Source organism: Engraulis encrasicolus, chromosome 16, assembly GCF_034702125.1.
Source record: "Engraulis encrasicolus isolate BLACKSEA-1 chromosome 16, IST_EnEncr_1.0, whole genome shotgun sequence".
In the NCBI taxonomy this organism is placed as follows: domain Eukaryota; kingdom Metazoa; phylum Chordata; class Actinopteri; order Clupeiformes; family Engraulidae; genus Engraulis; species Engraulis encrasicolus.
Genome location: NC_085872.1, coordinates 41,689,854 through 41,705,653, shown reverse-complemented (window position 1 = coordinate 41,705,653; position 15,800 = coordinate 41,689,854). Strand labels below are relative to the sequence as shown.

Sequence of the window (15,800 nt, the reverse complement as noted above, 5' to 3'; positions counted from 1 at the left end):
CACACACACACACACACACACACACACACACACACACACACTTATAGCATACAAACTGTAACCAACAGTAATCAAGAAGGCTCTTCTGTGCTTGAATTACTTGATGTTGTCCAGGTCAACAAGGCAGTAGCTCAGTAGTGCGTGTGCCATCTGTTCTGGTGAGCTCGGTGGCCTCCATCCCACTGGCCCATACATCAAACACCAGCTCCAATAGCACAGCGCACATCTTATCACAGCATGTTGCGTAGCTCTTTGAGTGCCATGGACTTGAAAATGAGTCTTTTCAGAATGTGTGGCACAGTGCCAAAGACTTGATATCAAGTAATTTGCGTTTTTTTTATGGGGGTGGGGCCTAACACGTTGATCTGGTATGTTTGTTGTTCACATGGACAAAGAACTCAATTTTTTATGGCTCTTGAAAAAACAGTCAAATGTTGAAAAAAAGTCTGGCAACCCCCCGGTCTGAATTTGAAAATGGCTGAGTTAATGACACGTGAGTTAATGACACGTGCTGTCCACCAAAGTTTCCATCTACAGCAGTGTTTCTCAAACTTTTTCAGACCGAGGCCCACTTTGTCCCCCCCAAAAATTATCGGGGACCACCTGTCATCTGAATTGGCAGTTGATGGATGCTAATTTGACACTGCTAATTTTTATGCAGATCACTTACTTTTTATTCACATTATAAGCCTGTCTTATTGTGTTGAAAACATGCAAATGCTACAAATATAGCCTACTGCTATCTTATCTTGGACCACCTGAGCTCTGTCGCGGACCACTAGTGGTCCCCGGACCACACTTTGAGAATCACTGATCTACAGCATATACAACCTGATATGGAACTTTGAGATCATGTTTGTTATGAAACTAAAGTGAAGCGAAATCCTTATGCTGTTTGACCAGAAAGGACAGCACTCAACAACAACAGTGTTTGTTGTAATATGAATGGTTGTTCACTTCACATATGTCATTAGTTACACTTTAAGTGTGTGTGTGTGTGAGAGACAGAGTGAAGAACTGAAAACGTGCCATTTGTGTATGCATTGTATATTTTGTTTTGTTTCAATGTTACACATGATTGTACACATCAATAACAGCTCAACTTAACTCCTCTCCCTAAAACCCACTGGTGACAGGGTATCCTCTTGCATCTGGCGTTTTTTCTCTGCCAAAGCCAGCAATACATCTTTCCCTGGCAGATCGAAATGAAACCCAGCCCAGTTCCCTCTCAGCCGTCCTCAGCACTGCTTTACAGCCGTAGAGTGCAGATGGTGGCACTGGCTCGGATGACTGGTGCAGTGTTTCCTGTCACAGAGATTGATAGCGAGTGGCAAGTAGTTGGGTAGCCTGGCACTGGTGTGGCCATCCTGCAGTTGCAGCCTTGAATGCTTTGTCCTTTTCATGTGGGGACCTGCAGGCTTTTCTAGGCGCTGCCAGTAGGTACCAACCAATAACATTTTGATACTTGCCAATGTTTAGTCTTAGACGGCAGGAGAGGAATGTTGGCACGGGCCTTCTGCTATTGTATTGGAAGTGATTGTTGGGCATTGTATTAACACGTAGCCCAGATTTTACCCTGTTTTATAGAATATTTATGGATCCGATTATTAATCCTTTATGAATCCCTATGCACCTATAATAACCATGTATATGTGTGTGTTCACACAAACTGTATCAGTGCAGCGCGCCATTGTTAGATCACACCATGTAAAATGCACATAATGAGAAAAAAAACAGTAGGACACAATGACAATAATATGTTCAGTACGTAAGGCTGCATGTTGAAGGACAATGAAGGGAATTTATAATATCCTTATTTTTGTTTGGCTTTATTATTAAATGTACATAATCAGCAACATATAAGAGAATACACTTAAGTATTGATATTTAAATACTTTCTTGACTTATTTTAAAAAACAAACACACCTCACTAAAGATCCCAGTATTAGCATTCTGCTAGACCTATATATTGGCATGAATTGCGTACAAATGTCTGTCTGCTCATGGGATCAAAGTTCAAGTCTGCAGTGAGCTGAATCAATAAGGCATTCTACTTAGACACCTGTGTGTCACGCGGGCATTACATGCGTGTGGTCTGGCCTACCTTTCAGGTGGTGAGTCCGAGTCGGGATATTTTTTTGTCTATGAAGTTGGTCTGGCTACCACTTGGCTTATGCATATATGGATGACTGCCCTGGGGACAACAAAGGCAAACATGTATGAGCACAATACTTTCACTTGCCCTGTTGAGTATACTGTTAACCATGGTTGTAGATAGGTAGACGACGAGTCGCACTCTTTCAGCCCTCTGCTTGGTTTCAATGTTTGCCTTTTTCTTAACCGGTCTAAGTACTTATTGAGAACTGGGTACAAGGTGTTAGCTCTAAATAAGCAATCTTTTGTTTACAGGTCTCCGGAACAACGGAAGGCATGCTGGAAAAACTTGAAATTGAAGATGAAGGTAAGCATGTCTGTCTTTCACCAATGTCACTGTCTCCTCTCTCATGTGTCATCTTGATGGATATTGTTTACGTTTTTTGTGGACCACATATCACATTCAAAGTTTGTTTGTGGTATGTTGTGGTGTGTTGTTTGTGACAGAAATGAGTACCCCAAACATCAATGAACTTGATACTTAGCATTGCAACAAATTGCAGTCGATTGCAAGCCTGGGGTGGATTTCTCGAAACCAAAAGTTGCTTACTACATTAGCTCCTTTGTTGTTCTCAATGCATTTTCCCATTGGCAACTACCGAAGTTGCTAACAGGCTAACAACTTCTCTTTTGAGAAATGCACCCCTGAAAATGTGAGCAGCTCCTCAGGCACTGCCAAAATTTGTGTGTCAAGCTCAAGCAACAAAAGCCATGGCAGCAACATTCAAATGTTTTCTTTTGCGATTTAAACTGTCAGGGCTACTAGTAACTATAAGAAAGTGCGTTCAAGATAAGATGTTTTGGTGAAATTAGTAGTAATAGTAGCTTTACAAACGTTATTTAGATGTTATAATGTGTATCTCATCCTGAATATTGGGATATTTTGGTACTTGGTGAAGAAGTCTGTGGTTGTTCCAATATGAATACTTCATTATGGTCCAAGTATTGCAACCATAACGTTAGAGTGAGGTTTGTCGCATGCACTAATATCTGCTGTAGCCTCACTCTAAAGAAGACAGAGCCTGAGTTTGTCATCCTCACTGCTGTCAGCCGGTGGATTTCCCTGAGTTTCATGCGATGTAGTCTACTGATAATAAATTAACATTTAAAAAAATATATAAAAATCTTGCTTACTGCATACAACACAAATTTTCTTACTGCATATTGTAACACCAGAAAGTAAATGTGAAGAAGTACTTGTGCATGTGTGATGCCGTGTGTTCATGTTCCTGCAGCAGGCGAGGAGCCAGAGAACATGTACATTCGTTTCATGAAGTCTCACAAGTGCTATGATATCATACCCACCAGTTCAAAGCTTGTGGTCTTTGATACCTCTCTTCAGGTAAGTACAGAATCATTGTCACAGTAATATCCTAACAAACACACACACACACACACACACACACACACACACACACACACACACACACACACACACACACACACACACACACACACACACACACACACACACACACACACACACACACACACACACACACACACACACACACACACACACACACACACACACACACACACACACACACAGCAAGTTTGTTTGCCAGGCGGTACGGTCCCGTACTGTACAGTCATGTTTCTACATTTTTAGCAGATTTTACTGACAAAAACACTTGTATAAGCATTTTACAGAAATTGGTGAAAAAATACAAGGTCAAAGATAAAACCCCTCAACCTATTAAGTGGTGCTACTTTAATGTAGTAGGGTGACTGACTTCTAGTTATCCTGGTAGTAACTACTGGTACTCCTCTACAGTGTAACATGCGAACATGTGTCCCCTGAGCAGCACAGAGACAGGCTATTGCTAAGTTAATGTTTCCCACCAAGAGTAGGCTGAGGTATGTAGTAAGCACTTTGAAGTGGTTGGCATGTGGCTATAAAAGTGGGTTTGCCCAGGTTAAACAGTAATCATGGGTGTGTGTTAGCCTCTGTGGGCTTGGGAAATATGACCCTTTAATCCAGTGGTTCCCAACCTATGGGTTGGGACCCACCTTATGGGTCGCCAAAGATCCACAGGGGGTCGCGGAGCCCTCTTGATTTTAAGGGGTTTCATTTTAAATATACAGTATATAGCCCATGTTGAATAAAAGACAAAGCATTTAACTAATAAATGCATAGACGCAACAAATTGTAAGTGCTACATTAAACATTTATTTTATATTTGACCAAAGACGAATTGAGGAATAAAATAACTAAAATTAGTTTTCACAGGAAACAGAGGGCATCTTGTGACTCCGTCTCGTGCGGGCGCTGGCGTGGTTGGGTCACCAAAGCTTACAATAGTAAAAACATGGGTCCCTTAAGAAAAAGGTTGGGAACCACTGCTTTAACCTAATGAACTGTAGGTATCTTGCAGTCTCAGTGGAGTGTCTTATCAGATGTACATATATGTAGGGAAGCAGCCATGGGGGGACAAAGGGATCTGTTGCCCCGGGCCCAGGGTGAGAGGGAGCCCAGAATTGGGTTCTCATTACATTGTATGTATTGGGTGGTGGGTCCTTTCCGATGACTTTGTCCTGGGCCCAGAAAAAGCTGTCAGCGACCCTGCATATATGTGTGGGTGTTGTGGTGATGTTTTCTTTTGCATCTCACTGATTCTTGAAGGTTTGGCAAAAACATGTCCCTGCAGTAAAATATTAATTCTGTTGAAAATCAACTACATTTTCACAAACAAAATGAACCCAGGTAATGGCCAAGGGGTGTGTCACACAAATACACAGTTGTTTGAAATATTTAAGTGTAATTTTATTACTTTTCATGGCTATAAACCTGTCCACACCCTGTAAAAACGCCTGTCCCAAGGACTGGCATCATCATTTCAATTGACTTAAAATACAAAAATCACTAACAGAATTGAACAATATCACCATGATGTGGAAGACCATATTAAAGTGGTTCTACAGATGTGCACATAGTGGATGTAAAACAATATTTACTATTATTTACTGATTGCTCAAAATGTGTCCAGCATATTGGTCACCACCGTCAGATTTTTTCTAAAAGACAATAAAATCAGGTATGCACAAGGTAATTTTCATTACTGAGGACCCCTTTTCAAACCTTTAGCTCTACTGCCTACTTCACCATCACTGAAGCTCCTGTAAGTTTATTATTTTGTCCTCAATTTGTTAATTTGTTTGGACACTGGTACTGTCCCAACCATAAACTGTCAACACCGTCGGGGGTTTTAATAGTATTGTATTACATTAAATATGTAATAAATATAATTTTTTTTCAGAAAAGGTATGAAGCACCCAAGAAACAGAGCGAAAATGAAATGGCTAATGTGAACAAACAATGCATAATATTTAAAAGAGTGTTTTTTTGTCTCACACCGTCAGATGTCACCACCGTCAGATTTTGTTCTGCTCATCATGTTGTTCCATATTTTACTAAATTGTGTTGGTTAATGAAACATTACTAGGCATGTTAGTAATAATTGTGATCCAAAATGATACTCTAGCCACCACTGAGGTGCATTTGGAGGTTTTTTTGTCAGAAAACCTGACGGTGGTGACATCTGATGGAGTTCACCAAAAAACACATGTTTTACGTGTTTTTTACACGTTTTAAGAATATGCATACAATAAGTATCTACAGTTATGTTGAATTGTTAAAGTAATTCACTTTATACAGTAAACATGTGTTTTTACTTCTAATTCTGTCTGCCGCTGTTGACAAAACAAGAAAGAGCCCATTTTATGAAAAATGTTAAACATGGGGAGCTTGGCCAATGCATTCACTGCACAGCCAAGACCTACATCTATGATAATACACTTCTATATGTTGGATTTGAACAACTTAAAAGCTGTTTTTACCACATTTTCAACAACCAGTGGCTTACTTCCTAGATAATCTAACTAATGAAGTAAAAACACATGCTCATACTGTGCACACACAAAAATAAAGTGTTTATGCAAGATGCCATTGACTTGAGAGGGCTATTTATTTTGCTAAATGCAGGTACTAATTAGGCCACTTTCACCACTCTCAGATTACTGTCACCACTGTCAGTTCTTAAGTCACCACCGTAAGAAGGAGTTTTGGACATTTTAAAGGAATGTGCTTACAACATTTTCCTTAGGAGTTGTTGAAATATCAAAGTAATACCCAATTTAAGCCTACACGAATATTTGTGAAATTACAAAAAAATGTTTGTTGTATTTAGGCGTTAAGTAAGCATCGTATGACGGTACATATTTTAAAATTAGAACACATGAAACAGTATTAAAATAGAACAAAAGTGAATTTTCAACATTGAAAGGCATATATGTGAACCAAAAAATACACATAATCACTTAAAAACTCCAGATACATATGCAACCAAATCAATACAATTTTAATAACTTTTAATTGTGTCTGACGGTGTTGACAAAAAACAAGGTATGATCGGAGAAAAGCCTGATTTCTGAAAAAAATACATAATGGGTAGATTGGCCTTGTGCATTTCTGAAAAGCCAAGACCTTAGTCTACGAGGATATACCATATAATTTTGTAATTCACTTTGTTTTTTTCTGTCAACATTACAACCTGTTTTAGCCACTTTCTCAAGAATCAGTGATCTATAAACTCCCATTACATCACAATTGCTGTAGTATACTAATGACAAGAGGGTCACTGCAATAAGGATGTAATTGAAGCACTAAATCCCCATGCATATGCCACATTAGGCCCATATACTGTAGCATTACTCACCAGCATAATCACAAGTGGGTTATGGGAACCAAACCAAACAGAGTAAGGAGTATGTATGAGCTTTGGCTAAAGGCGTCTGCTAAATGCTATTGTAATGTCATGTGCAGTGTGCTGTACATGCCTATAGGCTAAGCTTGCCACTTATTTTGTGTATACCTTCTCCAGGTAAAGAAGGCATTCTTCGCTTTGGTAGCCAATGGCGTCAGAGCAGCACCACTGTGGGATACCAGTCGGCAGAGTTTTGTGGGTAAGCCTGAGCTTAGTCATCATGACCTGCGAAATACACACTTCAAACAAGCTTAACATTATTTTGTGTCCATCTTCCTTTGTCGGTCTGCCAATGATTTCATACTAAGCTAATCTTAAAAAATCGTCAAGGCCCTGCCTGGCAACCCGGGTTCGATTCCAGCCTGGGTCATTTGCTGATCCTCCCCCATCTCTGTCTCCCACTGACTTCCTGTCACCATCTCCAACTGTCCTATCAATTAAAGGCAAAAAAGCCCTAAAAACATATATATTTTTTAAAATCTTAAACCTTATCCAATGATAACATGTGGTCAGCTAGGAAGAGAAATGCAATCATGTGTATTTTGATTTAACTGTGTTAATTTATACAACAGATGCCTGCCTGCTGTTTTGGTTGTAGTTCTCTTGTGTATTAGTCATACAGTGTGTGTCCTCGCCCTTGTCCCCAGGGATGTTGACCATCACTGACTTCATTATCATTCTGCACAGATACTACAAGTCACCATTGGTAAGCCAGCGCTCACCCACTTGCCACTCAGTTGGCGATATGATATATATATTATGAGTCCCTCATGTCAGCTATGTGCCTGCTTTTGCACTTTGCTTTACCTCACAGGTGCAAATATATGAGTTGGAGGAGCACAAAATTGAAACATGGCGAGGTAAACACAGGATTTAATTTAATTCTCATATCTGTTCATATAGGTGGGTGTGCATCAACAGTATTTGATTCGATTTTAAATGCAAAGAGGTCCAATGAAGTGATGAGAGCAATATTTGGAAGACTGACACTACTTTTTTTTATTATTCTCATTAATCATTTCCATGGTATTCTATTTTACTAAAATTTGCCTGTGAATGTGGTTAAGGAGTCATCTCATGAGTCATGTTCCTTGCTTCTAGACCTGTATTTGCAAGAGACGTTCAAGCCATTAGTCAATATATCACCTGAAGCAAGGTAGGTGATGCTCATTTCTCTTGGCTGCAATTTGAAATCCATGGGTCATGAATGATGTCTTTGTTGTTGCTCGTATGCTATAATAAGTCATTGGTTTAATTGCCATAATTACATTCACAAATATTGAATGCATTTTGTCTGTTGGCGCATTCATATTCATTTTTGAACTGTTTGTGATGTAAACTCTGTGTGTGGGTGTTTCATGCCAGTTCCAGATATCTGTTACAGCAATATAAGGTGGTCATTAGTTTACCTGTCCACTCTCCTCAAGCATACATTGACTCTAGACATGCCTTTCCTGGTCAATATTGACACGCTGAGAGAACTAGAAATGTATTCTGTGAAAAAAATAAACACCTGCCACGTGTTTATCTTTATTAGGTGCCCCTTTATGTAGTAGTTTACCCTAGCTAATACCAGCTATTGTCTGGCTGTGATTGTGCTTGGCAGCTTGTTTGATGCTGTGTACTCGCTCATCAAAAACAAAATCCATCGACTTCCCATCATTGACCCGGTGACAGGCAATGCCCTTTACATCCTCACTCACAAGAGGATTTTGAAATTCCTGCAACTGTTTGTAAGTAAGCCATATTTTTCTATTGCCAACTTCGGAAAAAAAGACAATTACTTCAATGCATTCAACTTGGGTTTGTCAAAAATTAGCTTAAATACCATAACCGGATTAGCGAAATAAAAGTTGTGCATTTAAGATGCTTAGCACACTCCTTTGTCCTTTGACAATCACATCTGAATGTACACTTGGGAAAATTATATTTTCAGACCTGTGCATGGTGTGTTCAACAAGTCAAGCATCCTATTATTAACAGCACCACTGCTGGTTTGAATTCTACAGTATAGTCCTTTAAATAGTGTGCAACAGCAATATTTCATGGCTCTCTATGCATTCCATTGATATGAGTTAAAAAAAAAAAACATTTCTTCTTTCTTCTCCGTCAGATATGCCAAAGTGAGATGCCAAGGACGGCCTTGATGAAGCAGACATTAGGGGAACTGGGCATTGGCACCTACACAAACATCGCCTTCATACGCCCAAACACCCCCATCATCAAAGCTCTCAGTCTGTTTGTTGAGAGGAGGGTATCAGCTCTTCCTGTGGTGGATGAGTCCGGTAAGTAGACACCATTCGGGTGTGTCACTGCGCAAGGATTACAAGGAAATTGCATTTTATGCCTCACCCGTGCAAGGGGGCAGCCCCACATTGTGCCCAAGGGAGCAGTGCGGCGGGACGATACCATGCTCAGGGTACCTCAGTTATGGAGGAGGATGGGGGAGAGCACTGGTTAATTACTCCCCCCACCAACCTGGCAGGTCGGAAGTCGAACCGGCAACCTTTGGGCTACAAACAGAATTGCTAAAATACAGTGTATATATATATACTGTATATAACATATAGTGAAATTAGAATGGCAACCAATTATAACCATTCCCTATCTGTAATGCATATTTCATTCTGTCAGTGCTGTTATTATAATTATGATAATGACTTACAGTGATTTTATTTGATTGTGAATTATTATTCCCTCTTACAGGAAAAGTTGTGGACATTTACTCCAAATTTGATGTCATCGTAAGTCTTTCCTCTTGACTCAAATTTTTCTGAGTTATTTCTTTGTGTCTAGATGAAGAGCTTGTTTTATTATCATTCTTGTGCCTTCTCTCTCTCTTTCTCTCTCTCTCTCTCTCTCTCTCTCTCTCTCTCTCTCTCTCTCTCTCTCTCTCTCTATTTCTCTCTCTCTCTCTCTCTCTCTCTCTCTCTCTCTCTCTCTCTCTCTCTCTCTCCAGAACCTGGCTGCAGAAAAAACCTACAACAATTTAGATGTGACTGTGACACAGGCTCTGAGGCATCGCTCTCAGTACTTTGAGGGTGTTGTGAAATGCAACAGTGATGAGACGCTGGACACCATTGTGGACAGGATAGTGAAGGCAGAGGTTAGTTTGTTCATATTCTCTCAGCCGTGTACCTATGCAATTGTATATGTACCAGACGTTTATCTGTAGGAGACTTTGTGTAAGTGGCATTGTTCCTTTGAATTGTCCTATTATTGAAGTAATTAGAGTGATTGGCTTGATTGACTCATTACTGTTAAGTGGTGTTTTGCTGAGAAGTTTCAATGTTGTTTTTAGTAGTTTTGGTGTAGGCACGCTGACGGCACCTAGTGCCTCCACTCAATAAATTTTTGCTACAACAACTCGGTTTTCACAATGTGAAAAAAACGGCTGATGCTCAGGCTCGTTTTGGGATTTGCCAGAAGTGGTTATGCTGTATGTTTACCAATGAATGGAGAAGTTGATATGGTATTTCTAGTAACATCACACCAATATCACCTCTCTCTCTCTCTCTCTCTCTCTCTGCCCCAGGTGCATCGGCTGGTGGTGGTGGACGAGCGCTCTTGTATCAAGGGTGTCATCTCTCTGTCCGACATCCTGCAGGCCCTAGTCCTCAGCCCTGCAGGTATAGAGGCCCAGCACTCCTGATCCCTTCTCCTGCCCCCTCCCCATCAACTCATTGCTCCTCACACCGTTCACATCCACCTCTCTCAGGTGGTCCTCTGCTACCCTTCACACCTGCCACATGGGGCACTGGCCTCTCCCTCAAGATCCTCACATGTCTCCCCCTTCTCCCTCCACCCCTTCAGTCTCAGGTACAGCAAGGCTTGACCTTGGCTTGCAGTGGTGGCATGCAGTGCAGTTGCCTGAGCTTGGTGCCTGTCCTTTTGGGGGAGGGGGGCGGACGGAGCATGGCTTTCCGCAGACCAACCACATGAAGCAGATTAGTGGAAGTCAATTTGTAGTGAGCTTGAAGACAATGGCATGCTAGAATATCGCTTCCCCTGCATGGAATTGGCCAATCTCATAGGGCAATATTGAAAATTGATATTTTTTAGAATATTTTTTAAGAATATTTTTTATTTATTTATTTCTTTTAACCCACTTGAGTTACTTGTGAAATTGGAATGCCAATGATATCGAAGGGATAGCGTTGTAGGACTTCTACGCGTGAGTGATCTGTCGATAATTAAATAATTTCACCGTCGGCTTTCCAAACATGGATTCTAAGTGTATTCAAGTTAGATGCATCCAACAGAGAAGTGTCTAACTTGGTTGCTAGATTCCTCTGTACTTGGCATGATTCCTACAACTTCAAAGACATTTTTGACATTTTGCATGATTCCTACAACTTCACAAACATTTTTTGAAAGATGGTCCAACATACCCTACCCTAATGGAAGAGAAGCAGGTGCTGCACACATCACCAGAGTTCTAAGCCTCCACCTCCCCATTGACATCATTGAACCGGTCACCTCATCGGCTGTTATCTCTTTATTTATCCCATATTTACTTGTTACCTCCGCCAAGGATGTTATGTTTTCGATCGCATTGGTTTGTTTGTTGGTCTGTTTGTCTGTCTGTCAGCAGGATAACTCAAAAAGTTACACATGGATTTTGATGAAATTGTGTGGAAATGGCAAAAGACACAATCAATTCAATTTTGGTGGTGATCTGGATCACAATCCAAATTCAGGATTTTTTAATCACTTCACAATAACCTTCCGCATAAATGGTTAACTAATGGCTAATGGTTTGTTGTGCATCTATAATACTATTATAAGCATTGATATATCATTATTAAATCAATTACATAACACTTCATATTTGCTGATAACCATAATGTATTAGGGCTGCACGATTATGGAAAAAATGATAATCATAATTATTTAGATCAAAATCACTATCACAATTATTCATCACAATTATGCAGCAGACCGTATGCCCCCCACCACCCCAATTTCCGGGGCGACATAATAACACCTTACCATTAGTTAACATTTGTTAACCATTAAGTGTAAAGTTATTGTGAAGTGTTACCAGAGATTCTTCACCATTGTGACTCTCTGAGTGCATTTCTAGTTCATCAAATGAAGTTGTTTGTGAAATGCATTCATATATTTACCTGGCACATTCTTATAACAGTCTCCCTTTGTCTTTTCTCTTTAAAACAAAACAAAAAACAGGTGGTGTCAGAAAAGAGAGTGTAAGACAGTGACAAATGTGTTCCTGTGAAGACAAGGGGCTCTATGGAGTCGCAGCCATTCTCCTTGATGCCAAACAACATGGTCCAGTGCCATAGTGGGAAAACGACACATCTACAGTAGCCACATCTGGAGCAGGTCCTTTCTCCTTCAACTTAGAGGTCACAGGATACAGGTGGAATGAGCCACTTACACAATTGCCCTCAAACCCAAGCCTCCTGTGACTGATGTTGCTCCATTTGTTCCATGTGTAATCCCAATTGGACTAGGTTCCTGCAACCACTGTACATGCACATTGGAGGCATTTTCTTTTTACGGAAGTGGTCATGGAAATTCATTTTTTTGGGGGGGGGGGGGTTCTGGAAAGTCATGGAAAAATAATGGAATTTTATATCTGAATTAGAGTGGGAACCCTGTGTGTGCTACTCTATGCAAAAATGAAAAACAATTGTGGCAGGTGACTCTCTTGTGTATACCTTTGGTGATTGAAGCCTCTGGTCTTACGCTGCAACAGAAAACTGGCTGGAATTGCATGATTTAGAGAAAACAATCAAATTAAACCTTGCACACTTGTAGTAATTTATTATTTAGTTTACATTATTAGGTCTGGGAGAGAGATGTCACAGCAGAAATTAACAACATTATGTAAATGTTTCATGTGTAAACCAGGAGTGCAATCCTATATGCACACTCCTGTCCTCCACTTGTGCTTGTGGCCTCGCCCCGCCTCCTGGTCCCACCTCCGTGGTGAAAACAATGAAGTTTCCCAGCTGTCAGCCTATAGTCACAACAACTTTTGAGGGACTGTTTTTCATTCACCATCCCAATTTCAAATGAGAAAATGACATTAGAATTGTGCTTTTGCAAGATATTTAATTCATTTTCTGTCGTCAGTGACATCATGAGGTCACAAGCAGGCATAGGGAGGACAGGCAAGTCAGCATATTGGACTCCACCCCAGGTGTATCTTGTCACCAGAACTTCCTGCAGTGCCATGAGGCAAACAGTTTCCACATCAATCATGTGTCTCTTTGTATAGTTTGGTGACCCTACAGTGTATGATACAGTAAATTGATGTTGTTTTTTTGCCACCACAACTGTAGGCCCAGTTGTGTTGTGCCATGTTGTTTTTCCCCCACGACATTGTGCCTTGGATCAGACAGGCCTGCACGTTGAAGAGGAGACTCTCTCATAGAGCCTATTTGACATGTTCTTATGAATAGAATGTTTTAAGCAGCACAACAGAATTATGTTCTTTGTGTTTTTACATTCCTGAGAACGGAATATATTTTTGTAAGAGACACTGGCTTGGGAAGTTAATTTCAAGTTTTGTCTTTGGATTGTAATTGTCTTGGATGTACTGTAGGCTATGAATGTGTGGTCTTTCTATGCGGCGACAGTGTGAACTCACTGACATTGCCATAATAACAACACTAGTTTGGCTATTAATTTTTACTGAGTTAATGTCCTGCCCTACACCACAGATCTGTACAGAAGACTAGATCCGTCATCGCGTACATACCAGCACGTCCACACAGGTTGGCCATATTAGCCCAGCCAAACTTCACAGACTCTCTGTTACACCTGAGGTAAACTGAAGTAAGAAACATTGAGGTGCTTCAATATGTATAGTCATCTTGCTGAAATATTGACGCATGTATATAAATGGTAGGGCTCCTTAAAACTTGTATGTAGAGTGGGGTAAAAAGCACTGGGGAGTCATATGCTACCCGCCGAATTGTCCAAAAATAGAGATGGGCCCAGGCCTAGAGCAAATAAACATTTTAATGTAATGCTATGCATTACTTTGACGGCAGGTATATATATTATTGGCACCAAATGAAGACGACAGAGACGGCGTACTGGAAGAGAGATTTACATGGCAAGTCATACAATTCTGTGTTATGACTCATTTTGAACACAGGGTGGAGCTGTTGAACCCAAAGCAGAATGGGAATGGGAAAGTTAAATTGTTATCGTACAGAAAAGAATACTGTATGTATTTGTTTATGGGATCTATTTAATTACCTGAATATAGGCCTAATAAGGTATATTATACATGGTGATAGGCCTATGTATATTATAATGTAATGTAATGTAATATAATATAACATATAATATAATATAATATAATATAATATAATATAATATAATATAATATAATATAATATAATATAATATAATATAATATAATATAATATAATGTGAATATTCATCATGCAGTATCCACATATACTTCTGTTTGGGTTGTTTTATACTGTATAGCAAACCAAACATTTTGAACATCAATTTAAATTTGAGGGAGTTACAGTCCTCTGAAGAGTATGTATCACTAAAAACTCATTGCAATCGGTTGAGCCTGCAGGCTGGGCTAACATGGCCACCATGCGTGGACGTTCGACTTCCATTGACGGCAAGGTGGGTGACATATCTAGTCTTCTGTACAGATATGTGCCCTACACTATTATTTTACTGTACTGATCATTACAAGTGATGCAATGCCACTTTCTGCCTGTACTGTATGGGGCGTTGAAGTCACATAGCTGTCTAGCCTTAGTTACAAAGACACTGTAAATAAAAACATGGCCTAGTAGGAGGCCACAGAACGGCCTTACATTTTCAATTGTTGTAAATGTCATTTTGCCTGAAAACTGTATCATATGTAAATAAATTGAACAAAGAATAAGCTTTATTCTCAACCTCAAGACTCCGAAGGTCTCCTAATCGAAGGTCTCCTAAAGGGGCGTTCACCTGACGTAAACTGGATACCGGAAAAGAACCCGCCTGCTTTATCTCCCTCTCATATACGATTCTCTGGTGCAAGGCTCATACCCGGAGCTGTGGCCGCGTTCGTGACGGTGCATTGCTGTGCAATCTGTGTAGTGCGTATGCGCACTTAAACATTTAAATGCAATTTTCTGACCAGAATGCATCGTAATTTTGCATTGAAAGCCCACCTGGGAAACTCCAACTCTCATTTTTATCAGGACACAGCACTCCACAGCACACAAGTAGGCCTACACACTGCACACAACAAAATTGCATTAATGCAAGGGGGACATCCCTCAATGGCGCCCGAAAGGGAGCAGTGCAGCAGGACGGTACCATGCTCAGAGCACTTCAGTTATGGCAACATGTCATCATGACAGAGCGTATAGATGACACGCTGATTTGAACCCACTATCGCGTGTGTCCAATATGCCTTTTCAAGTTAAGGCGTGCTCCACAATGCCCTGTGACAGGTTAGGTTTAGGGATGGTTTTGGTTTAGGCACAATTTAGCTACAAATTCCCCTAATGTTGCTGTTCTTGGCAAAAGTAAAGCAGCAGAAACATTGCTTTACTGACAGGTTAGGTTTAGGGATGGTTTTGGTTAGGGCACAGCAAATCGTATTTGCGTTTAGTAATAAAAATGCGCTGTGGCAAAACAAAATCGCCGGGAAAACTGCACGCTGAATGCACTAGCGTGCGATAGCTTACATACGCTAAAGCATGATGACAGCCTGGTTATGGAGGAGGATGGGATAGTGCACTGGTTAATTACTCCCCCCACCAACCTGGCTGGTCAGGGGTCAAACTGGCAACCTTTCCGCTACAGATGTGACGCCCTAACCGCTTACCCATGACTGCCCTAAATGCGGCAGACTGCGGAGAAATGACCCGGCCATGTTCG

The 15,800-nt window shown here is 40.5% G+C and overlaps 1 protein-coding gene across 5 annotated transcripts in view; it reads left to right on the top strand.

Annotated features, from left to right (window-relative positions):
- Nucleotides 1-13,914, top strand: part of LOC134465785 (5'-AMP-activated protein kinase subunit gamma-2-like) — a 32,072-nt gene extending 18,158 nt beyond the window's left edge. For 2 of the 5 annotated variants that reach the window (XM_063219648.1, XM_063219651.1), the window contains 12 exons: nucleotides 2,410-2,461; nucleotides 3,390-3,496; nucleotides 7,038-7,119; nucleotides 7,568-7,626; nucleotides 7,735-7,780; nucleotides 8,022-8,076; nucleotides 8,527-8,653; nucleotides 9,034-9,205; nucleotides 9,627-9,664; nucleotides 9,880-10,026; nucleotides 10,456-10,549; nucleotides 12,111-13,914. In XM_063219648.1, coding sequence (XP_063075718.1) covers nucleotides 2,410-2,461; nucleotides 3,390-3,496; nucleotides 7,038-7,119; nucleotides 7,568-7,626; nucleotides 7,735-7,780; nucleotides 8,022-8,076; nucleotides 8,527-8,653; nucleotides 9,034-9,205; nucleotides 9,627-9,664; nucleotides 9,880-10,026; nucleotides 10,456-10,549; nucleotides 12,111-12,142 — 1,011 coding nt within the window. In that variant the 3' untranslated portion in view covers nucleotides 12,143-13,914. Of the gene's footprint in view, nucleotides 1-1,096; nucleotides 2,218-2,409; nucleotides 2,462-3,389; nucleotides 3,497-7,037; nucleotides 7,120-7,567; nucleotides 7,627-7,734; nucleotides 7,781-8,021; nucleotides 8,077-8,526; nucleotides 8,654-9,033; nucleotides 9,206-9,626; nucleotides 9,665-9,879; nucleotides 10,027-10,455; nucleotides 10,740-12,110 lie in introns of those variants that run through there. The other 3 variants (XM_063219652.1, XR_010038184.1, XM_063219649.1) reach the window with 3 other exon arrangements.
- The last annotated feature ends 1,886 nt before the right edge of the window (nucleotides 13,915-15,800 follow it).